General features: G+C 42.3%; 1 protein-coding gene and 1 long non-coding RNA gene across 2 annotated transcripts in view; one reads left to right on the top strand and one right to left on the bottom strand.

The window, feature by feature from the left end:
* Positions 1-1,574: 1,574 nt before the first annotated feature.
* LOC121063785 lies at positions 1,575-19,102 on the bottom strand. The gene is made up of 3 exons (XR_005816208.1): positions 18,779-19,102; positions 6,785-6,909; positions 1,575-1,738 (listed from the first exon to the last, which is right to left on the bottom strand). It is a non-coding gene; the product is annotated as an uncharacterized LOC121063785 (long non-coding RNA).
* Positions 19,103-19,165: 63 nt separating this feature from the next.
* The window catches only part of ATXN7L1 (ataxin 7 like 1), a 115,546-nt gene continuing 109,284 nt past the window's right edge, over positions 19,166-25,427 (top strand). The window contains 2 exon segments of the mRNA XM_040544609.1: positions 19,166-19,460; positions 19,957-20,025. Of these exon segments, the coding sequence (XP_040400543.1) occupies positions 19,346-19,460; positions 19,957-20,025 (184 nt within the window). The 5' untranslated portion in view covers positions 19,166-19,345.

The raw sequence follows: 25,427 nt of genomic DNA, 5'->3' as shown, positions 1-25,427 counted from the left end.
CACTGCTTCACAACAAACTTTGTTTGTTTATTGTTTCAGGAACTTCGAGATCTTCAGCTAGGCTCTGCAGCTCTCCGGGGGAGTAGTGGAGGGACATGTGATGAGAGAAGGGCATTCAGCCCTGGAGACATCCTGGTTTCGCTTGGGCTGCCATGGCCGTGGTGGGGATGGGCCTGTGCCAGGGCCCTGAGGTACCGCAGGGTATCAGCCATCTTTGTTCACTTCCTGCCACTCTCAGTGGCTGTTTCCACAGAGACACTGGTCAGAAGTAGCTCTACATTTTCCAGTGGGCTTCTTTAATCTTTAAATCAGATGTAGTACAAAACAACAGCAATTGTCTACCTCAGCTGCTTGCTTTACACTTTATTTTTGCTTTTCCCTGATCCTCATCCTTTTCTGTCTCATTGCTCCAGGGCTCTGATGGGCTTTGTCTCAAGGCCCCAAGGACAGATAACTGATTCATTTCTCCTAGGCAGGCTGTAGGCCAACAACAGCCTACAGCTGGAAGAGGACATTCTCCTCCGTGGAGAATTGCATGGCGAAGCCAGTGAGGAAATGATAAGTATTGCATGCGTCTTCTAGCATAGGCTTCCCCTGGGGAAAATGTGTCTTCTGACCTCCTTAGCAGCTGTACCTAGCATCCAGAAGACATGTAAGGGAGTAAGCAAAGACTTACCACTTTCTTCCCATTTGATTCACAGTGCAGTATAAGCTGCAGACTGGCTTTTGGAAGTATCTGGAAGAGGACAATTCTCTTTTATGAGGCGCCTGAAGCAACTGCAGCGTGACTTATTCAGGGCTCTGTGCTTCTGGTTCTCCTGCCAGCTTCTCTCCCCATCAGACTACTGCACATCAGCTGGCTGAAAGTCACTGCAGTCATTGCCATGGTCAGATGACACGCAGCAGCATAATACCACCTGAGGATCTGGTGTACACTTTTATTTCTGCTCCATTCTCTTGCTCAGCAATACCAACACAGTAGCACCATTATTTTCTCAGCTATGTGACATGAGGACATGAGGACAGAGACTTATGCAGAGTTTTAAGCTGGGTTTCTCACTTACTTGATGGTGAAGGGAAATGGTGGAGAAAGTTCAGTCTCTGCTGGGAAAGTTGAGGAGTGGAAGAAAGAAGAAGGTGGGATGTGAAGCTGTGTCCAGATCTGAGGGCAAGGAGATGTGCCAAAAGAGGACAAGGGAGGCAGTGGACATGGTTTTGGGACCTTGGCTCTAAAAAGTATGTAGCAGAACAGCTGTCACAGCATGAAAGTCAGTTTATGAGCTAAGAAGGAGGTTGTGGGGGGGGGGGGACGTGAAAAGCCATTTCAATAGATCTGGGTCTGAATAAAGTGCCCTGAAGGCAAACACTATCTTAGTGACACAAAGGAGATAGATACGATATTCTTAACTCTCTCTGTTCCTTGCTACCTGTAGTTTCAGTGATCAGAAAAAAAGAAAAAAAAAAAAAAGAATAAAAAAGAAAAAAAACTTTAGAAATATCACACAGGGATAGGTCCAAATTTATCTGGGTACAGATACAGGAGCACTTTTTTACAGTTATGAGTGTAGATTACACTTATTTTATCTGACAGCAAATATGAGTGAAAAAAATGAGCCACCTGTGAGTGACATGAGGCAACGCTATATCTGAGTAATGACTTGACTCAGTCTACCACCACATGAATAGGCAAAAGGCAGCAGGAAAGCAGTACACTACTCTGGATGTAGACACTTCTTGCCTGTGGATTTGAGCACAAACATCATGGAACAGCCTGAGACCACAAAACCTTTCTTAATGAAACAGAAGACTGCATGCAGTAAACATACTTGTCCAACAAATGTTTTGACAGAGAACTGTGAAGCTGTAAAGGTAGGTGGGTGAATGTATACAGGGAGAAAAATATGTCTGCAGCTCAGACTGTCCTCAGTCATGTAAAACGTAGCTCTTATGATCTACATGGGTGATAACAAGGAAACAAGGTCAGAATATATCCCTTTGCTGTGCACTGCTACTCTGACCGTTGCTGGAGCTGAGGGAATATTGCCATCTAGTGCCACACAGAAATCCAGCTGTCTAAACAGAAAGCCATTTAGTTTGTGTGGGCAATGGTTACAAAACATATTAAAAACATTCCAGGGACATCATCTTGGTCAGTGTCTTTGCCAAGCTCGTTATTGAAAATGGTAAATTCTCTCCTTTAAACAAATGAGTGTGTTGTGGGAACTGACTCATAACGCTTTGGAGGACAGACTATGATCTGCAGTTCAGAGGTTGTGAAAAACTGCAAAACTTCTCAAACAATGTTTTAGAAACTAGCAGTCAGAATGATGAGATACCATTTAGGATGGGTTTTACCTCACCTACTTTGATATAACTAAAACATAGACTTGTATATGTTAATGCTATATAGTCACCCTAGACTTCTTCCAGAAACAGAGGCACTACCAGGGCAAAACCAATGTGAACATCTCTAGCCCTTTCCTTTAGGATGGGATGTGCTCTATTTTCCCATTGACTACAGTGAAAACAAGCACTGGCCTATCCCATATTGCATTCCCTGATAGGCAGACACACTGGACTATCGTGTATTTTACAAACACCACTGTGGGCATATAGCAATAGAAACTTCCTCCCATTGTCATGCCAGAAAGAGCCCTGAGGGGTGAAAGGGCAGTGCAGCTCCCCTCAGCCAAGCCCCTGCTGAGAGAGTGATAAGAGTTTTTTAATCAGTGCATATGTCTGAGGTACTTTTAATGAGGCCAACAACTCACTTATCTATGCTACCAAATACATGCCAGATTATAACAATTTCCAGTCATTGCCCATCTGGAGCAGATTCAAACCAGTGGTTGATTTTCAAAAGCAATTTGAAAATCAAAATCAATTAAGCAATCAAATCTTTCAGCTGCAAACAATGTCCAGATTTTCAAGCCAGCGATGTAATGTTTATGTATGTCAACTTAAAATTACTTAAATGTCCCATCAGTACCTTTGAGTTAATTGGTATGTTATTGCTTATAGCTGTGACTTTCCCACTATGTCTACCCACTAAGCATGTAAAGAAAAGGATTAAATCACAGAGGTAATCAGAGTCAATAGTGTAAAAGAATAATACTTTTCAGCCTGAGAAGAGCTGGATATTTGAGACAGCCATGGCTCCATTTTCTTTTAAGTAGCACAAATCCCAATTAAGCAAGAAGCTAACTTCATTTGCTTATATTTCATAAATTCATTATTTCACACTATCAAGTAAAAATCCTTATGGGGGATTTTTTCCTCTTACATGCTGATGTTTTATATGCTGCAAAAAAAAGTGTGTATCACAGATTGCCCCAAATAAAGAATTATTTAGGTACTAAAATGCCTCACAATAATACTACCCTATAGAGTTACTGATGTCAAACCCTGCCAGGATTTTTAGGAGTATCTTCTTTGCTTTAGAGGGAAGGCCATTCAGTAAAGTCCCTACATGTGGTATTAGAAAAGAAGTAGAATATCTGCCCTGCCCTGAGTGTCCATAAAAACTGTTGAGTTAAAATTCCATCTAAAAAGAACTTAAAAAGCAAGAATGGCAGATTTATAAATATATTTTAAAGCACCTATAAATGTTATGTTCTAAAAACCCTCACTCTTATCATCTCACTTCTCCATGACCAAGATTAACTAAAATATCTAAGCTAACAGCTTCCAGAAATAAATACCAAGAAGCTGGCTGCAGATTCTGGAATTCCCCTATACCTCTTGGTCCATGGGGACAGAGTGACCTTTCAGATGCAACACAAAACCATCTGATTTCCTTGGGCTTTTGTGTGAGATGAAGGCTAGCTCAAACAACTTGGGTATTGTAAGTAGGCAGGGAAGGACTACTAACATTAGCCCAATATCTTAATTGCTGTACTTAAGTGGCTGTGTATATGCCTAGAGTTGGCTACAGCACAGTGAGAAAGCTCTCACTGACTTCGTTGGGATCTGGATCAGCCTTTTAGGTTTGAAGGAGCTGAGGAAGTGGCAGGAAGATTGGATATCTTCCTTGGATATCTTCCTTGCTGCTGTTGTGGCTCTATTGACATTTACACCAGCTGAGCCTTTGCCCTGGGATATGCACAGCTTTATGAAAGCTATGACAGAAAATAAAATCACAACATATTTTCCCATCCTAAGGGGTAGCAGCGAGGTGAAATGCCAAATCTCTATTAGAATCAAGAATATGATACCCAGAAATGTTCATATACTGGGCAGTCCAGTTGGCTCAACAGTATTAATGTAAAGAAAAGTAATGCAAATATATGTTTAACAACACTTATATATCCTTTGTTTCAGTTGACGCTAATGGTAGACTTTTTTTTTTTTTTTTTATCCATTCAGCTCTACTGAGATCCAGGGAGCTGGACTTATGAATTAATTCTGGAAAAGAACTGAGGACGACATGGCCAAGAATGAATGGCAGGACATAGGGTGCCTGGGCAAGAAAGTGCCTGTGGAATCACAGCCTAAAACTCTTCGTTCATTTGTGTCCAGAGGATGTGGATTAATGCTGGTCTAATTTGTGGGATAACACTATAAATGGGTTTTACCAGACCTTGAAACCTCTAACATTGTTGCTGATTTGTGAATACAGAAATTTAGCCTCGCTTCTGTTAAAAAAAAAAAAAAAAGGGAAAAAGAATTGTGCTAAACATTGTATTTTTACTTGTTTTCTGTTGAAATGAATTAAATGCTCTATGAAGTATAAGAGAGGCAGCCACCATGTCCCAGCTAAATGGCTTGTTTTTAGCAAATTACTTTCAATTCTTACGCAAAAAAAAAATTTAATCAAGTGTCAGAAACAAACTACATCTTGACAGATTAGCAGGGTTGCTGCTGTTAAAACAAATTTGTTGCCAGATTTGTTTACAAAACTTCTCTTTCAGGGATGGGTGAACTTCCTGAAATTTGCCAATCTTTTGAATAAATATTGTGGAGGATTTGTAAAATGAGAATTAATTAAATTTTTCCTCTGAGTGTAAATCAGGTTTTTCACTCCGTGTAAAAAATTGCTTTTAGGCAAAGAGAAGTCTTTTTTGGGTTGTGTGGAGGGGCAAAGAAATCTGAGCACTTTCTTTTCCCTTCCAAACAAAAATCAGGGTCTAGTAACTATTACTAATTAAGGAATTGCAATTTATTCATTAAATTTGATATATCCCTCTAAGTTCCTTCATAATTATGAATTGAGCTCAATACATTTGACTTCAGTTTTCCAATCCCTCAGAAGTTTGTGCATTTTTTAAATGAGTCTTTTTGTTTTGGCTGCCTCTGTACAATATATGGCAGATACATTCCTTTCTGGAAGTAGGGCTTTTTGATACTGACTTCTGTATATGACGTGTTGCTCTACTGAAGGCTTTTGAGTGTTAGTTTCAATGGGTGGTGTCACCACCTCAGACAAAGAGATAAGCATATTGGCATCATCCTTTCATTCTGCTGGGATATCTGAAAGGATCAGATGGTGAAATGCTCATTCTAGGGAGGGAGCAAACAAGGATAAGTATTTTAAAACCACCTTTTCCTTCACTGCAAGTTGTTTTTTGCATGATTTGGTTTTGTTGTTGTTTGTTTTGTTTAAGAGATCTATAGGAAAATGTGCTTCATTTGTGAAACAGCAAACCTGTCCTTTCATGTATAAAGTCAAGCAAGAGTCACTAATTATCCAGTCTGTGAAAATTATTTTGTTACAGCTCCATAGCTCCTTGGAGAGGAACTCCAAAGATGGTAACTCTTCTAATAAAGAGACAATGAAGTGTTTTTATTTTTGTCAAATGCCACTAATCACAGAATGACAGAATCACAGAATCGTCTAGGTTGGAAGAGACCTCCAAGATCATCTAGTCCAACCTCTGTCCTAACACTAACAAGACCTCCACTAAACCATATCACTAAGGGCTACATCTAAACATAAAGACCTCCAGGGGTGGCGACTCAACCAGTTCCCTGGGCAGCCCTTTCCAATGCCTAACAACCCTTTCAGTAAAGAAGTTCTTCTTAATATCCAACCTAAACCTCCCCTGGTGCAACTTTAGCCCATTCCCCCTCGTCCTGTCACCAGGCACATGGGAGAATAGACCAATCCCCACCTCGCTACAGCCTCCTTTAAGGTACCTATAGAGAGCGATGAGGTTGCCCCTGAGCCTCTTCTCCAGGCTAAACAACCCCAGCTCCCTCAGCCGCTCCTCATAAGACTTGTTCTCCAGACCCCTCACCAGCTTCGTTGCCCTTCTCTGGACTCTCTCGAGCACCTCCATGTCCTCCTTGTAGCGAGGGGCCCAAAACTGAACACGGTACTCGAGGTGCGGCCTCACCAGAGCCGAGTACAGGGGGACAATCACTTCCCTAGACCTGCAGGCCACACTGCTTCTTATACAAGCCAGGATGCTGTTGGCCTTCTTGGCCACCTGAGCACACTGCTGGCTCATATTCAGCTGCCTATCAACCAGTACTCCCAGGTCCTTCTCGGCCAGGCAGCTTTCCAACCACTCATCTCCCAGTCTGTAGCACTGCTTGGGGTTGTTGCGCCCCAGACGCAGGACCCGGCACTTGGCCTTGTTGAACTTCATACAGTGAACCTTCATACACTAACCTGAGATACTCACCCTTGACAGAAGTCTTCCATTGCTACCATTAGGAAGATACTGATGTCGGTCTGGCAACTGACAGTCTGCCAACATCAGCAACAACCTGAGGGACACCAACATCACTGTCCAGGTAAACTAACCACATGTGCTGTCGGCAGGTCCTTTAGATAACTTACCAAAAAGTTCCTGTGTGACTTCACAGAAGATGCAAGTTTAAAAATGAAGCATGATGCATTCAGGCAAACGGTCTTTCTTTGATTCTTTAGGTGTCAAATCAGGAGGACTGATTCTTCCCAGTTACCTTTCCATAATGAAAAAAAAAAAAAAAAGAAAAAAAAAGTCCAGCTTTTGAGACTATCAACACTGTCTCTTCTTAAAGGTTTGATCAGTTAGAGCTACCACTTGCTGCTGCTGTCCTAATTAAATTAAATTCTGCTGGGTCCATCCTTCCAAAGCCTTGCTGGGTGCATTTGAGCAGTGTTTCCCACAGTCTTATGTATGAAGCCGCACGTTGGCAGGACGGATAAGCATCTCCGTTTTAAAGAAAGCCTCAAGCTTTTGCTTAAAGAGGCTAACACTGCCACTAACAACTAGGAAATCCTGGCAGATAGTCCACAGGAATATCTCCTTCTATATTTGCACAATGTCAAACACACTATCAGCACTGAATAAATAATAATCATAGAAACCTGGAGTCAGCCAGGAAATAGCTGTGAATGAGACATTCATATTTTAAAACCTGAAACTGCAAAATTATCTTCTCGTGATTCTGGGAAAACTGTTCCTTTCCTTTTTCTCCATTGCTTTGTTTTTCTAAATAAGAAGAAGTGATGATGATGATGCTGAAGATACAAAAAAAAAAAACAAAAACTTTATTTGGTCCTGTATTACATCATTTAAGACAACATCTACATCTGAAGTGTCTTGCCTGCTTAATACATAAAATTCCTTCAAGGAGCAAAATAAAGAACATTTCTGGTTTTATCCAAAGAATACATTTCTAACTTCAGAAAAAAATATGTTAGAAATGGAATATAAATATACTATACAGGAGAAAGAGGGAGAGCCATTGAAAAGCAATTTCACCAGACAATCTTGCTCCTAATAATGTCTGGACAAAGTCAATTTTTTTCTAAATATGGTTAAATCTCCACATGAAACAGATTTATTTGAGCCATAAATCTTTAAAACAATGAACAAAATTCATGGGGAATTGAGTCTTCAGCTCTATAGAAATAATAGTAAAGGGCAATTCCCTTCAGTAAAACAAGTTCAATTTGGTAACTCTCATTCAATTCAGACTCTTGACAAACATTCAGGGTGGCTCTTTCTTCACAAAAGAATTAATTACGTCTCCTTCTCTGTCGATGTGTAGTGCTCTGATAGAATACATGGGGTATTTCAAGACTCTATTTTTTAAGGTTACAGATAAGAGGAAACAGATTCTTCAAGTACTTTAAAATCTGCTTTTATAATTGCTGCCAAGGATACATGTACAAACATATTTTTTTTCATTTATCGGTCATCTTTAATGGAAATAGAAAAGATCCAAGAAATCGCTCAGTATAATCAAATCGCAATTAAGTTAGTCCAGGAGCATTTTCCAAAAGATATAATGGCAAGGATTATAAAGGAGAAGAATAAACTGAAAACACAGAATGCCAAAAATCACCATCTGCTGAGATGATGGAGTATCATGCTCAAAGCTGTTAAGGTGTTACTAGAGCTGTTGTATGTTACAACATTAAACAGTTAATTGCAGTTCATGGGTTTGAAGTAAAAGGACTGGGGCCTGCTTTTTGCCATAGCAACCACGAAAAAGGAAATTTCTTAAAGCATGTATTCAATGTACCCCAGAAAAAAAAGAAAATATATATATATATATATGTATTTGAGATTCAGTATTTAAATTGTAATTATTTGGAGAAATTCTTCTCTCCAAATTTACATTCAAAGTATCCTGGAGAGAATAAGACATTTATTCAAAAATTACCAATGGTCTTTCCTGAGGGACAAGAAGATGTATTAGATTCTGTATCTTATCTCACTACCAACTGTTAAGATGACTCCTGCTGCTTAGGTAAACAGAGCAGGGAAGTGAATGGATAGAAAAGAAAGGAAAACTTCTCTCTCGTTGACGTGTGGCCAATTGTGCTGCAGGCAAGATACGGGTATAAATGAATCAGTCAAGATCACGTGTACTATTGTTCACCTTTTGCTACTCCAACCATTTCTTGCGTTCGCTGAGGTCAGCCTATTAGTGAAAGAGAAGTAAATTATGAGGATAATGTATCTTATTGTTTAATCCCAGGTCAGCTTGAGTTTGAAAGAAGGACAAGAGAAAAGGAAAGTAAAACGACAGTGAAATCATGAGGGTTTGATAGTGATGGAACTTCTTACCCATGTGCCCTTTTGAAATAAAATGCTGGTGAGTTCAACCATCTTGCAAGAAGTGGTCCAGTTTTAATGGATACACCGAGGGCTGGAGACAATAGGAGGGACTGCATTTCACCAGCCCTGAACTAATTGAAGGTTTGAATAAGGAAATGTTTTTAAAACATCTGTTCTAACTGCTGAAAACAATTATGTCTGTGGTATCTGCCAACTCTCGTAATCCTCTGGTGTTGTTTTAAAAGTGTGCATGGGAAATTTTACAAAATCTAGGACCAATAATCCCGTGGCCAACACAACATGCTCTTAGACTCTTACACCACAAATGCAGTGTAAGAACTGCACAGAACAGTTGGCTACGTTAAGATTCAGATTGACAAGGACAGACTGAGGGGGGTTTGCCAACTGATGTATAAATTTCCATAGGCAAAAATATGAAACCCTGAATAAATGGAGGAATTCACCCACATATGAGCCCCTTCACAACCCAGAGATGCCCTTCAAGTTTTCCCTCTGCAAATCCAGGGGACACATGGTCGTGGCACAGTGCATCCATTAAGTTCTCCAAAAAGACCACTTCTAAACTCTCCAAACTTATTTATCCATTTCTAGGAATTCATATTGTATTCCTATTAAATGTTGTGTTAATCAAGCGACTGTTGTTAGGTCTGTTCACCACCATAGTTCTCTCTGTTTACATACAACCTCTAACATCCTATTTGTATTTGTTTATAACAGCATGACACAAGTTTTGCTTCACTGGTTAAGAACAGCTTGAGAAATATTTAAAAGTGCCCAGCTATACTGTGACAGGAACACAGAATTCAATAAAATTCCACTGCTTATGCTACTAACAGATTTGACAGAGTTGTATCAATTGTGCTAATTTTGATGATGTGTGAGGGCATGGAAAGAAAGGCTCCATTGTTCTCGTAACCAGAAGAGTAGACACCTCTTGCCACAAAGGACTGACAGTCCATTTATGCTTAGACAGATAATATTCTGCACGAGTTTTCAGCTCAGTATACATCAAGCCTTCTAATTTTGGTAGCCTTCCCTGTATCACAGGCCACAATTGCAATAGTATTTTGAAGGCATTAGTTGCCGCAATGCCAAGAGAGAAATAATGTTCTTAATGCAGCAGGAAAAACTGGCATTCTATTATCAGCTTATTACAGGGTCCTTGAATGTAAATATCAATGCAAGTAAAAATGTAAGAGCTCAGATTTAGTATACACAGAATAAGACTTCAATTCCCCATAAGGAAGAAGAGAAGTTTGTGTTTAAAAACTGCTTTGAATTTGAGTATTTTTAATTGATCTTATATAATAATAATTCAGCAGGATTAAGCACAGAGTGAAGCTACAGATGTCCACTGTCCCTTAAAGGAAAAGCATTTTTTTTAATCTGCCAATGAAAAGATTCAGAAAACAAAAGTCAGTTCTACCTATAATCTCACATCAAATAAATGGGTATTTAAGCTAAAAAATACCCAAATACTAGTTTTATACTGATGTTAATTTTTTTCCTAAAACGGTATTGCTCACTTTTCATTAGTCTTGTAACTTTTGCATGTACGAGATGTCTCATGCTCAGTACCTAGAAAACAAGACATAATTCTATGCCCAGAGCTGCACCACTGGAAGTTATTAGCTAGTTAAATATTTGATAGCTATAGATCTACAAAGATTTTCTTAATCTGAGCCTTGAAATTTGGCTAACAATCTTAGCTCCTATACATTTCAGAACTGTGCAACCTTCAGAGGCAATGCTGAATATTTTTATTAATGTATTTACTTTTGCCTTCTTGACTAGCTATGTTGTATTTAACTCCATGTATCATTAGTTCTGTTTGTTTACACTTTGTCTGCTTGAAGGAAATAGTGGCTACTCATCAGACCATGGTTTTCCAATAAACAGACCATCAACGGATGACCTATTTTTATCATTATGAGGATTTAATTACAACATTCATTAGATCTGTGAGACCGTAACTGAGGTCCATGCATATCTGGTCTCTGCAACCTTAGTGTCTGTGTAAAATGTCTGCTGAAGAACTTGACATAAGTGCAGGCTGGCCTGTGAGACAATTTGAAGAATGACGCTTTCAAAAAAACTGTGGAAAAAAAAACCACATTGCATGTAAGCTGCTGCTTAAATATCAAATACATTTTTTACTTTAGTTGCACTAGTTGCCAGGCATGTCACTCACTGTACCCAAATTCCTGCTCTGGCCTTTGGGATCCATTTGGACTGTAACGAATTTCCAGATGCTGTATGTGAAGATGCTATCTTTGGCTCTCCTAGTTTGTGGTTGGAATCTCGTAAGGACAAAGCTCCTTGAACAGTTAGCATGTCAATGCAAGGAGCTACAGGAGACTTCTCTGTACAATAGATCAGACACAATTGATTTCTGGCACTCCACTTCCAGCCTCAGCCAGAAATACAAGAAGAACAGGCTTGCGTTCTTCTGTGATTTCAACGTCTGCTTCCTGTACAAGCTGGAAATAGGACATACCATAACAACTGCCAAAACATTTCAGAACCTCAAGCAAGGTTTGATTTGAGCTGGCTCCCTTTGAGCAAGGGCCCGGGGAGCCAATGTAAGCAGGTTTGGCCTCCTCCGCTATCAACTCATTTAGGGCCCAAACGTGACCACTACCAAAGGCATCACCACTCGGTCCCCACTGAAACCTCTCACCTGGCTGGCCTCAAACTTTCAGAGCTGGGCTGAAGTAAACTCAAACAGCTTCTGAAGGCCAAGGGACAGCCTGCACAGGCTGCAATTCGGGTGCCTTTATCTTAAGCACCCTGCCTGGCCCCGTTGGCCTCCCCACCCTGCTGGCCGCTGCCCTGGGGTGGCTGGGGTTCCAGTCTACCTGGGAGGGCTGAGGATGAGTCCCCGTTTACAGTGAACATCAGCAAGCTGCTGGGAGGGTGGAACACCCCAGAATTTGTGGAAAATAGTAGATGAGGGAGAAGGCCCCTGCACCAGGGGACAGAGGCCTCCAGCCAGGGCCAGCACAAGGCCGTGGAGGGCTTCCCAAGGAGAGGCAGAGGAGAGCTGGCTGCTGAAAGGAAAGGAGAAGGAAAGGTGGTTTCTCCACAGGTGAGGAAGCATTTCGATAGAAGAAACTCCAAACAGTTTTCTGAAGAGAGAGGCAGCTCACTGGCAGGAGGCGGAGAGAGTCATCAGGGCTGGGAGAGACATATGGGAGAGACCTGTCTTCTGGTGAGGGAGGCAGGAGGAAGGCAGGCTCCGAACTGCAAGGCAGGGGATAAAAAGCAGGGCAGGGAGTATTAAAAGACGTGGTGGTGTGTGGCGAGGCAGCTGGGCCCAAGTGGGAGGATGGTCAGTGAGAGGCTGGGCGCAAGAAACAGACCCCAGGACAGCGCCTCACAAGAGTGACCTGGTGGGAGATGAAAACCCACCCTGCAGTGCTTTGGCTAAATGTGACAGAGAAAAAGGAACAGAATTCAGAAAATGTAAGTCTGAGAGAAAGAGGGATACAAACAGGAGCAATACGGCATCTATGCTGAGAAGGAACAAAAGAAAATTGATTATGACCCATTGAGAGAGATGCAGTAAGTTGCTGTGGTGTTGTGTGCTGCCTACACAGTGCTCAGGTAGCACACGCGAGTGTGTGGGGTGAATGGAAAGGGATAATATGCATTATTCAACAGGGCGAGCTTAATTTTTAATGTAAGTTTATTTCTACACCTACATCATGGGAAATGTGTGAAAATCTTTGGGGACCTGCATTTTGTGGGTTTTGTTATTCAAACGAGCATTTTGAGGGAGCCAAGTCTAGGAAAGGACCGTGCTGTCTGAATGCAGACTTAATACTGAGGCGAGGTAACTTTCTCCATCCCCAAGTATCGTGCAAAATCTAAACAACTTTGTCATGTCTTTCAAAAATGCAGGGAACTCCTACAAGTTTCATGTTTTCTGTCCTGACTGGATGGTTAAGAGCCTACTTTGGATATGGCCATCAAAAATATTTGTATTGCCATTACTTACCAAGAAACTGTTCCGAATAAAACAAACCAGATAAGTATTTAATAGGTAAAATACATGCGATTTTTGCTGCAGCAATACTAGATATGCTTAATAATTTTAAGAAGCACTATGAAACATGCACTGCTATTTTGAAACAATTCAACTGTGGTCTATTCTGGGTGCCTGTCAACACAGGGAAATTGAATTTTAGCCTGTGAAGTACTCTTTGACCTGTCATTCACGTCTCCCATCTTCCCAAATAGTCACATTGTTAAGTATCTAGCTCTCAATCTTCTGCTACCAGTGCACTCCCCGGATCTGGGCTAACCCAAAGTTTCTTGTCATAAGTTTGTCTATGGAGTGTTAGATGAGGGACCCTGGGTAGTGTGTTTTAAGAAGTGACTTTGAGATCGCTGTTTGATATGGGTTGTACCGTATCGTTGAGACCAGATGTTCAGGTGTCTGGTGGAGGCCAGGACGTGGGGAACGTTCTTGAGTGAGTTTAAGTATTGGTAAGGAAGATGGGTCTGAATGAACTCTCAGAGGCTCCTGGCTGAAACCTGAACCCCTTACAGAAAAAAAATGAAACACTTCGCTTTGCTTCCTACAAGCAACTGGTAAGTTCCTGTGCCCAGTGAAGATGCATGTCTGCACTGTACAAAAAACTTCTTTCTAGAAATACAATGATAATTAGTGTTACTAGCTTTGATAGCAGAGGCACGCCAGCTCTGGTAATACAGTAGGTAAGATAAATTATCCTCTTGAAGAGCAGGATAAATTAGCTGCTGCACAGTGCTGTGTTAATGCACTTAAGACTACAACCAATATATGAGCAAAATTGTTTAGAACAGGCTTTTAGATGCTGGAACAGAAGGATGTGCAATTTATTTTTTCACACTGCTTGCGTAACTCTCTTGGGTTTGAAATGCGTAGTTAAGTGTTGATTTCCACCTCTAGCTCATGGCCATTTTTTGGTAGTATTTTTCTTCAAATTTTCCGGAGTTCACTGTAATAAGATAATGTACTGTGCATTGTCTGTGCATAGTTCTGTGCAACATACCTTTCTTTAGATTTTCTGTTTCATCTGATTAGTGCTGCTGTAGTGTTTCAAGCACTGTTTTTTGTTTGGGGTGAAGCAATTTGAAATGCTTGTTTGAGAAATATGTTTTGCTGAGATACAAGAGCGGTGGCATGTACAAAAAATTATACTGTCACTTAGAATTTTTTTCAGTTCTCCATTTCTCCGACTGTGTCTTTTTTTAAGTGCTGGCTTCTTTGGCTAAGATGGAACCAAAAGCTTAATTTAGACTTTTTTTGCTTATGCTATTTCAGGGGACATTAAAATAGATTTCTCTGCTATAAGTGTCTATTTAATCCAGTTTTCTAGCTAAAGGCTTTTATGATGGCATTCGCATAGTGTTTGAGACACCTTCTAAGATCATGAAGCGATCAGAAACAGTACAGGGACTGAACTTCCGTCAGGAACGTGGCTGTAGGGAGTGGGTCAAAGTGGTTTTTACATTTGGCTTGCTAGGTGCTGAGCTGTTTTAATGGCAATCTTGCATCCGCTTGCAGAAACCTCAATGTAGGATTTTTTAGGTGTCCATTTTGCTTAACTAATTTAGCTACTGTAATTATCACACAGCAGACTAGGATGCTACACTGTAGAAAAGAAAAAGTTTCAAAATCAGTTTCACCACAGAAAGGCAGGACTATTTGTGGGTTTCGCACTTTCTCAGTCCCAGCTTCTCTGGTATCATTTCCCCTGAGATGCAGACTTCGCAATAAGGAGAAATTTCATTTATCCACGGTGGAAAGAGAGACTAACTACAGACAGATAACTTACAGGTTAAAACAGCCAGCTAGTTTGCTGGGGCTTTTCTTATGCAAACTGCATCGCTGACTGTCTTTAAGAAAGTCCTGTGATTCATTTACTGTTTCTTTCCCACCAAAGTGGATACCTGGGTTCATAAAACTGTCTGCTATGTAATAATTTCTGCTATATAAGATAAAACCACGATTGTGGAAAATCCATTGTAAAATAGGATTCTGAAAAGTACTAATGAATCTTGCCAAGCTGCTTAAATCATAATGATTTTGTCACAAGAACATCATATGTTTATAATCTTGTTATGATACTGAAACCTTATCCAGCTGTTTTTTGTAATACTTTTGTAGCCAGCTTAAAGCCATCTGGTACACTTATTGTCAGGTATACATGATTTAAAGCAGAGGTTCACAAATTATTATTGTTGTTGTGACTGCACATGCAGCTTCAGCGACCTCATGGTATTTTCTCAGTATATGACAGTGGAGTTGAAACGCAATCATATTTGTACACGGTGATTACATGTGATGTTCCTGACAGCCACATGTGAGAACTGCTGTTTCGTTTTGTTATCTCTCAGCATTTAGACCCTGAAAATTATAGAAATGTTGAATTGATCTCCATACAAACCAAAGACCAGGACACAACTTTGTATTTCTTCTAAATGCTGTAACTTTCCCTGTGATTTTGCGAAGCACAAGTCTTTAATTCTAGTAAATGTATATAAGAACATATGATTTTTATCTCTTGCTTGCTTAGTGGAAAGCTTGCATTTGGAGATTGTCTTATTAAAGACCAGTGATATATGGATTAAAAAGATTACAGTTAGTTTTCATCCATATTTTCCTGCTTATTACTTAAACGCCTTAATGTGCTTATAGTTTTCTTTTTTAATTCCATGTAATGATTAGATCAGTGTAGTATTTAGAAGCTACTACCAAGATCAAGGTTGCGTTATATTGAATTCTGAAAAACACATAGTAAGAGGAAGCCCCTACTTTGCATTTGAAACAAACAAAAAAAATCCAGAGGGACTGGGGAAGGAAAGAAGCACCTTTCCTGACTGACTGAACTATTTTGCTGTGGCAGAGTGACTTGTTCAAGGTCATAAAAGAATTAAACTTTTGTGTGTGCAGGTGGAAAAGAAATATAAAGGATGTTTCGTCTGCACTTTCACGTGCATTTTCTTTACTCACTTCCTGTGGAAGTAAGTCTTCCGTGATTATAATGTTTGTGCCTTTCCCTCCCTTTTTTCCTCTCCATCTATAACTTTTGGATCCCTTTGACTGATACCAGCAAATTTGAAAGAGGAGTAAAAGTCTTAAATAGCATTGTTCTTCTACCAATGTTGTGAAAGCAACAGGAAGAAGAAACCATCTGAATGCCCCTTTTGCTGTAAAGCTGCAGCCTGAGTTCAAATTCACCATAGCAGAAGCTTCTAAACAGCCAGGTTGCCCACCTTCTTGTCTCGCTGTAGGGCTCTGGAGCAAAACATACAGCCATCCATGCTACACGCACTGGTTTGGCTCCAATCTGGAGTGAAACAGCATTGACGACGAACCCCGCTGCAGAATGGAGGCTGCTTTTCTGCGGCTTCGGGTCTTGCACCCTACAAGCCGATGGGCTGGGGTTCATTCCTTGGTGCAGATCACAACGGTAGCGAGGACATAATCAAAGCAGAGCTTGCACTTTTCAAAGAAAAGATGGTGATCACTGGAAAGTTGAGCATATCCGTTCTGATGGTTGTGGAACCATTTGTTTAATGATAATATTACTCTTGAATACATATGGTAGGGAGGAGGAAGAATTCCTTTGGGAGGGCTTTAGAAACGTTTCTCTCAAACTGTAAGTCACTGGATTGTTTCTTTTTAGGAAGGAATTGGTACATCTTGCATCTTTGATTTTATGCTAATTTTCTTTCATATGGTCTGTTTCTGTTAGAGCCTAGACTGTAGATCTGCAGTGTGTCATGGTAAGCAGCATGTAGATTAGTGCCATGTGTTAAAGTTGGAAAGTTTCTTCACTTTTTTGCTTGTTTTGTGGCAGCTTGTATTAAATAGTTTCCCCCTCCCCCCTCCCCTTTTTCTCAGTTGTGTGGTTAGGAATTGCTTTATTGCTTGTGTATCCTGTGGCAGTGTTTAATATTAGTTAGATGTTTGGCCATATGTACTTCCCTGAAATCTTATGTTGGTTTTCACTGATGGGGATTTCCTGGGTGCTCGCGTCTTCCTTTTGAATCTTCTCTCCAGATACGTTATCTTTGGTAATCACAGAAGCATTATGGCATAAGGCTGTGCAGTGCAACTTCTTTAATTACGAGACTATTTGGCTGTTGTCAAGGCTTTTTGCTCAACTATCTTGCAGTCAGTTTGAGCACAAATGCCAAATGTGGTTGACCATTAACTTCATGACATTTACTATTCCTCTTAAGGAATTCCATCTCGCTATTCCTGACTAAAGTTTTATTTGTAGCGAGCACGGTTTAAGGTTTTTTGTTTGTTGTAATATGCTATTGAAATCAGGAGTGTGAGGTATTTCATTTTGAAATAGGTGCTTGTTTTCATTGCCAGGAACAGAAATAGCGGGGGCTTTGAAAGTATTAAGAAAAAAAAATCAGGAAATATTTTAGAATTGTAATGATGGTTTAATGAAAATTGAGACATAGGATTATTTTTATTCTGAGTTGTCAAGTCCAGTCTCCTGTTTTTGCACACAGCTATTATATAGTTCATTCATTACCTGAAACCTTCTAATTTTCAACCTTAGCATAAGCAATTTATGTCTATTTGTTGTTTATTTTTTTCTTCCCCATTGATGATTGTCTTCTCATAATTAAAAACATCAATCATACCAATTTCCAGCTAAATTTTGCTAGACTAATTCAAGCTCTTCTCATACTGTAGACTTTTAATTCCTCTGATCTCTCTGATAACCCTTTCCGCCCTGTTTTGTAGGAAGATTAATTTAAACTGTTGACTAGAATTGTACTTAATATTCAAGGTAAGTCTCGCCAGGGCTTTGTATCATAGCAAGACTGCTCTTCCTGCTTCTGGAAGTTGCACGTGTGGTATATCTAAGGTTACACATCCTGTGGCTGCTTCACGTTGGTTGCTAACAAGCCTGCTGCGATTGACTGATTTTCTTTTGAGGCGTACTTTGGCGAGCTTTCTGCTGCTTTGATTGTTTTAATTGTGTTCCTGTAGTTTCTTGTAGCTAGTGTTACATGACTGGAGGCACTCTGGCCAGGCCATATGGTATGAAAGATTTTAGGCTTGCCTCCAGATATTAAAGATGGGGCTTGTATATTCCAGCTACTTTTTGGAAGAGGTGGAGTGTGAATGCTGTCTGTATTTAATACAGCATCTGTTGACAGTGTATACGAGGCAAAGGGTGTTTGCCCTTTACCCCAAGTATTTATCCACTTTGGTGCTGTAAAGAGCCCGTTCTCCACGAAATTGTAAGAAATTCACTTAAATCCATTTTAGGCTGCAGTGCTGTGTGCCCATCTCCAGGTTGCTTTGCTGACTTGAGATACTCTTGTTGTTCACCTCTGGGCTCTGCTCCAACCCTTAGGCTGGCCCTAGGTGTTATTTTATTTTTTAGCCTAAATTAATTGCATGCAGTGTCCCACAGGGGGTTGGGGCAGCAAAGAGTGTGTGGTGACAAAGGGCCTTGAAGGAGTGGCTGGGAGGAGAGGCAGGACGGGGAAGGGACCCCTGGAAGGCCACACCACCATCCTGAGAGGCGTCTGCTGAGCTGGAGGCTTGGCTCTTCGGCACCGAGCAGCTGAATAAAGGACGCCGTGTGTGGAGTCGTGGGGCTGCCTGCATGCAGCCAGGTGCTTCACCAGTGTGCGTGTGTGGCTTTATGGGCAATAGGTTTATGCCGTAACTCCTTACCTGAGCGAGATACACCGAGTTAGAGAGTTTTCACGGTGTTTGCTGCCCTTACCTCAACGAAACAGCGACACCGAAGTGCCGCAGCCCCAGCACTGAGCGCAAAGCCCGTCCGTGCGCAGGCGGCTCGCCGTGAGGTGAAGCCCCCCGCCGTTATGTCGGGGCTCGCCGCGGACCCCCTCTTCCTCCGCACGCCGCTCGGACAACAAAATGGCTGTGGCGAGCGGCGAGCCGCGGCGGCGCAGCAGGAGGACGCCGACCCCGACACCCCGGGGTCCGTGTGTGGAGGGGGGGGGGGGGGGGGGCCGGGCTCCCGAAATCGCGTCCCGGGGACTTACTGCGGGGCGAAGCGGGGGCCGGCGGCAGGGCCCCGGCGGCGGTGGCGGCGGCTGCGGGGAGCGGAGCGCAGGCGCGGGGGGGCCGCGGGCATGCGCGCTGTGCGGCGGGGAGCCCGATCTGATAGGGAGCAGGGGCTGACACTACCCCCGTGTGGGCGGCGGAACGTCCCGAGGATGACGTGCGGCGTTCTCGAATCCCGTGTCTCGCTCGTTCGCTCGCCGCCGCCGCCGCCGCCGAAGGAAACGGGAAAAGCAACAAGGAGGGCAGGAGCAGGCGCGGCGCCATGGCGGCCCTGGAGCGGCCCGTGCCCAGTCCCGAGGCGTTCCTGGGCCAGCCCTGGGCCGCCTGGGTGCGGGAGGCCGCCCCCCCGCACGCTCACGGCGCCGCCCCCCCGCACAGTAAGGGCAGGGACCGGCCCCGCGGCTCCGCGCACGCCGCTCCCCTCCCCCGGCGGCGGAGCAGGGGCCGGGGGGGCCGGGGGAGGGGGCCGGCAGGGCCGACACCACCCCCCCCCCCCTTTCCTTCCTCCTCCTTCCTCCTCCTCCTCCTCCTCCTCGCCTCCCGGGCCGGGCCGGGCCGTGCTGCGGGAGGTGCCGCCCCCCCGGGCGCTCAGCTGACGCGCCGAGCCCCCGGTGCCATGTGTGCGGGAGGCGCTGGCGTGCTCCGTGCCCTGCCGCTTAACTCCCCCCCCCCCCCCCCCCCGGGAATTTTATGGGGGGAGATAAAAGGGGAGGAGGATGCCCTGAGGGGGGGGGCGGGTGCCCCCGTGGTGGTGGCGGTGCGGGGAGAATCGCCCCGCAAGATCCTCGCCCTCCCCCCTTTCGCCGCCGCCTCACCCCCGCCGAACAATAACTGCACACCTCGGGCCTGCCTGACTATGCTTCTCTTCTGCAGGTGTAGAGCTAGAAGAGGCTGGAAAGGAGGGTGGAAAGAGCAGGGAGGTTATGAGGCTTAATAAAGAAGGTAAGTGGATAGTGCTGGCACACCTCTCTACCTGTCTGTCGGCTCTCGGTGGCTGTGGTTTGGCCTTGGCAGGGCAGGCTGGTGGCACGCAGAGCGCTCTGCCCTGGACGTTTCGGGGCTGGGTGCACGCAGGTGACTGTCACCGTGTCAACTTCTCTCCAAGTGCGAGCATAACAGGTGTATGCATGCGGCTGGCAGGCGTGCTAAGAGATAAGGCGATTTTAAGTCAAAAGGCAACCACACGTCAGTGGCCATATTGGATTTTTTTTGAGGACTCTGGCCCTTCTTGGCGCAACAATCCACTTGCATCTCTCTGAAGATGAGCATATAAACCCGGGCATCAACTTTAAGCCTTATATTGTCATCGCTGGCTCTCGCAAAAAACATTTTTATTCATTGAAATAGTCTCTCGCGATCAGTGAGTTCATTCACTTTAGGTTAAGTCGCGTTTTATTCTTTCATTCTCACTGCTGAGTGTGATTTACAGTCAACTGAAGCGGCCAACATCTAATACTACCTTATGCCAGGCTAAGTCATGTGTATTATGCAAAAACAAATATAAAAGGTCATTTGGGTCATAAGGTTTTCTGGTACCATAAATACGAACAGGCAAATTCCAGGCTAATGGTATTTGCTAATATGCCATACTTGACATAGTTCTGTCAGTTGCTGGAGGAGAAACTTCACTGGTGAGCGTAGGCAAACCCATTTGACACATTTTGTTTGTGATGTGTGTCCTCAACACGGTACTGGAGTAACACCTAATGCAGCTAGTGAAATGGTTTGGGACATATTGTCATGTAGCTTTCTATTTGTTTCTGTTCTGCTAAGGACAGTGTTATGCACTTCTAACCTTCCCATAGCGAGTAATACTTGTTGTGAAATCAGTTCATAACAAGTGATCCCATCATAGTGAAACTTCTCTGTGACTTATGGGTGCTGAGAGAAATCCCACTATTACCTGTAATGTCATAATACATATTCTGAAATGATGTTAAGCTTCTCATCATATTATTGTTGTCATTACAGGCGTGTTTAATTTTGAGCATCTTGGCAGCTCAAATATTATGTCTTATAAACGAGATCTTGAAAAAAGAGTGAATTAATCAGTAACATAAATTTGTGTGATAAACTACAAGATTGGAGTGGAGCGCATGTTAAATAAAAATATATTAAACGTAGCATAAAACCTTCACTTTGAAAGACCTCCATAGAGACGTCAAGCTTGGTTGTGTTCCCGTCTTGACTCTTACATGCCTGAACTCTATTTTGCAGCCCAAAAATAAGTTAGAGACAGAACTGGGATTCTAACGTAGTTTATTTATAGGTAAACGCTCAAGGCTCCACCAGTCTGTGAGTCTGTCCGTAGCATTGAGCATACACTTGATTCAAAAGCAATTGAACAGAAATCTTGCTACTAGAGCTTGGCCTTCATAAGGAGAGTAATTTGTTGAGGGTAAATATTTTGTGCCTAGAAGTCCTTGAGCACAAATTCTCATTGTGAAGTTATTTGAGACATAAAGATTGAAGAGCATCACTACTCCTTAGTCATACCTAATATGCAAATCGTTTCCTAGAACGAATCAGTATAGGCTGTGAGCTGTAGTCTCTCCTTGTTTGTTTTTGGGGAGTTGAGAGACTCCATCAAGGGAGATCTATTTAAACGTGCTCTCCAGAAAAATTATTTCCAAACAAAGCGTAATGTCGTTACTGCCATTGGTTGTGACAGGTGTGAACTGCTTATTAGCTTTTATAGTGCTTGCATTGCAGTACAGTTTAAAAGAAAAACAAGAAACAAACAAAAATGACTGTCGTATTTAGAAAACAAAAAGCTTTAGGAATTGTTTTGTTTCCAAGTGGTAACTTGCTTGGGATCACTTAGAAAGAACTTCCACAAAGTTTGAATAAATTAGCGTGTGTCGAAATATTTCTACTGTGTTCACTTAAGCAGTCTGTTAATACAGGTGCTTTCACCACACCCACCCGTGTGTCTGAACGCCCACTGTAAATCTTCCTTGAGCCTTGCTATCCTTAAGAGTAAAGGTGGGGAAAAATTTGAAGGGTTGGATTGGTTTACAGAAAACATTGCTGACATACTTGCAGAGACGCTTGTGCTCTTATTCGGATCTTGCACACATCTGTTGCGTGAGATGTTGACTCTTTTTATTTGCTTTGTTAATAGACAAGGATTGGGGTTGTGGTAGGTCTTAATACCAAACCCAACTCATTTTTGCTTCGCGGTCTTAGGTAATTGTGTAGGGATTCTTATGCCATTTGCAGTGCCGGGGATTGTAAGCGGTGTCTTACAGAAATCAGGCTTTATGTGCGTAAGGTAGCTGCGGTTACAGATGGGCAGGACTGTGAGTATTAAAAACTACAGCCCTGTTCAGTAAAGACAGTGGAAAATCTGATCTTGTCACTTGCTTCTTGTAATATTTGTCTGGGTTTTGTCAGCTTTGATCAATATGACCAGATTTGCCTGGTCTTTCTCTTATAAGCAGCTAGGCAAGGGGCGCGTTTGGATGAGTGAAGCTGTTCGTAGGGATGGTGGTGTGGGGAAGGTCGTGGTCTCCTCCGTATTATGACGAGGGGGCCCGTTTGGCTTTGGTAGAACCAGGTGTCAAAAAGTGCTTCCATCCAGCTTCATCCCTGTGTTGCTGCCTCCTTTCTGGTCGCGTCCTACGTGTGTTTAGAGTGACAAGCTGCTCTTACTCCTCCTGGCAGCCCAGGTGGGACTCAGGAGATGGTGTTCTCTGGTGGCAGCAGGGAAATGGGATCCCAAACCCGCCTGACAACGTGGTGGGTGCCTCTTAGCACATCCCTGGGCCAAGGGGTCGCAGTCCGGCTGTGCTGTTCCTTTCTGTAACTCAAGAGATGCCTGAGGCCGTGTGCACCCTGTGCCCCATCTGTAGGGAAGGAGTAATGCCATAGAAAGATTGCTTGCTGCTTTCTTTTATTCTACAGTGTGTGTATATAGGCAGCACAGAGGGAGAGAAATTTCCTGAACGTTTGTTCAGTTTTGTAGACGGAATTGCTTTTTGCATGCTAATACTTACTTTATGTTTTCCTTTAGTGATGCAGTTTGTCCATGGTTGACTTTTACTGGCACGTAGATTTGTGGAGAGGGGATTACGAAGTTGCAAGTGTTCACAGAAAATGAAAAATTTTATGCATAAATGTGTGTGCCAGGAAAAAAAAAAACAACTTTATCTGCTTATCTAATCAGGAAGCTGAAACAGTATTGTGTAACTTATCTGAGAAATCACTACCAACCAACCAGCTTAGCTAGAAGAGGGGTTATCAGAATAGGAGAAGCATTTGGAATTTGTATTGAATTTTAAAAAGTTGAATTGCATATTTGAAGAATTGAAGATTTTCTTATCGATAGTGTGCATAACAAAACGAGTCTATATTTATTTGACAATTTGTGTCCTGTGAAAAGTCACCATAACTGCATGCTTGGAATAGATACTGTGGCATTTTATTGCCAGTAATAACCTGCAACTGATTTTAGATGAATTTTGGAGGCATATGGTTGACTCTATACAACATTTAAGAAAATAGAAGAATGTGTGGTTTTTCTTACCTACGGAACTCTTGTTTATTTGTATATAAAATCAGTTTAGCAAATGCGCAGGGATTAAGTGCTGGGAGTATTTCTAGGCAGACACGGGCTGTTAAGGAGCAAAAGATATCCTGCGTATCTTTCCTAACTACAGCAGGGTTAAATATGACCTGTGGGATTTAGATCTAAATCTGGGTACTTGGTGTCATTGTCAACTTCAGTTCCTCAGTTCAGTGGGTTTGCATTATTGAGGTTTCAGTCTGATGATGTGTGTGTTTTGTCTTAGATAATCTTGTCAGTAACCAGACTGTTTCATTATTGTTTAGCATTAAGGATGTTACATAAAATACTCTGTTCTGTTTTTCTGATGTTGCGTTAAAATTTGAGATTTTCTGTACGATAGTTGTCCAGCCCCAAATGTGACCATTTTACTTGAAGATTGTACGTGCAAACTAGAGGGTTTTTTATCTATTGGATGATTGTTTCCAGTATTTTTCCTGTTTTGACTTCCCACGTAAATATCTGATGGAAAGTTTTTTGTTAAATGCCCTGGTAACATCAGAACAAAATTAAAAGGATGCTGATTAGCTCTGCTTTCAGTATTTTTTTTCTTCAGAAAAGTATCTTGATGATTTTATCGTTCCTCATGGAGAAATAAGAAGTTAAGGAGGATGGGAGATGATAGGGAACACTTCTATAGGGGAGGAAAAGAAAGATGTAGCATACAGCATTGTTCTGTATGAAAAACAAGGAAGAGAACTAAAATTATTTATGAGAAGATTGTGAAAGAAGAGAAGGCAAACAGCTGGTTAATGTAAGCATAGGGAGTTGATCTGATTTCTTTAATTTTTTGTTTGCTAGTGGTTTGTGGATGGTGATGTCTGTCTCCTTTAAAAACATATCAAAGAAAAACTTAAGAATAAACCGTAATTTTTTTTTTAGTTGCCTTCATCTTTCACCTTTTTGTGGTGGAGGGGAATGTTGGGAAGGGCTGAGAGGGAAAGAAAATGGTAATGGCGTGCCCCAAAAGGAAGAGGTGAAGAGGTCAGTGGATTTAGGTCACCTTACCTTAGTTGGTGATTCGGGTTCTTTTTGTTTGGTTTTGGTTTTGTAGTGGGCGAAAGAGAGGGGTGGATACTGTAAAATTTTCTTTCTCTTCCCTGTAGGCTAATAAGGTCTTCCAGAGATACTGGTTCTTAAGCAGATATAATGTTCAGGTAGAGCTTGGTGAGTGAACAGCCTGAGAATTTGCAGGATACAAAAACGTGTCTGTCCTAAAGAGAAACTTTTCCTCACCATTCTTATCTTTATGCTGAGAATAAGAGTAAAGAGCAAAGGTCCCAATGGGGGTTTTCTTCAGGATGAGAAATGGCAGTGGGTTTGAATCATTTGGGCTCTGGTATTCCTGATCAGATGCGATACCTGACTCCATCTATTTTTCCGTGGATAGCAAGGGGAGCGGAGTGGCTCCTGGTTGTGGCCTCAGATAACGCGTCTTAAGGACCGGTGGTGGAGGAAGAATGAAACCTTGTGTATGATTGTGCCCAGAAATTTAGCAAGGATTGTAGGTCAGCTTTCAGAAAACAACTGTGCAACTGTGAGGCTAGAGTCTATGTCCTCTAGTTCATCAACCCACGCTCTGGGTAACAAAAGCAGAGTAATGGGAGTGCTCTCTGGTCAGACATTCTATGGTTTGAATCGGGATTGTGAGGTTTTTGAATATGGATCTAAAACTGATGTTCTGTAAATGACTTCTTCAAAAGCTCTGTTTTTTTAGGTGGAGCATATCTTATGTTCAGGTGTTCTCGCAGTATTTCTGCACGAGTTATTCCGAAGA

This window comes from Cygnus olor, chromosome 1 (genome assembly GCF_009769625.2).
Source record: "Cygnus olor isolate bCygOlo1 chromosome 1, bCygOlo1.pri.v2, whole genome shotgun sequence".
In the NCBI taxonomy this organism is placed as follows: Eukaryota; Metazoa; Chordata; class Aves; order Anseriformes; family Anatidae; genus Cygnus; species Cygnus olor.
Note: the sequence above shows the minus strand (reverse complement) of the source record. Positions and strands in the feature narration are given on the sequence as shown.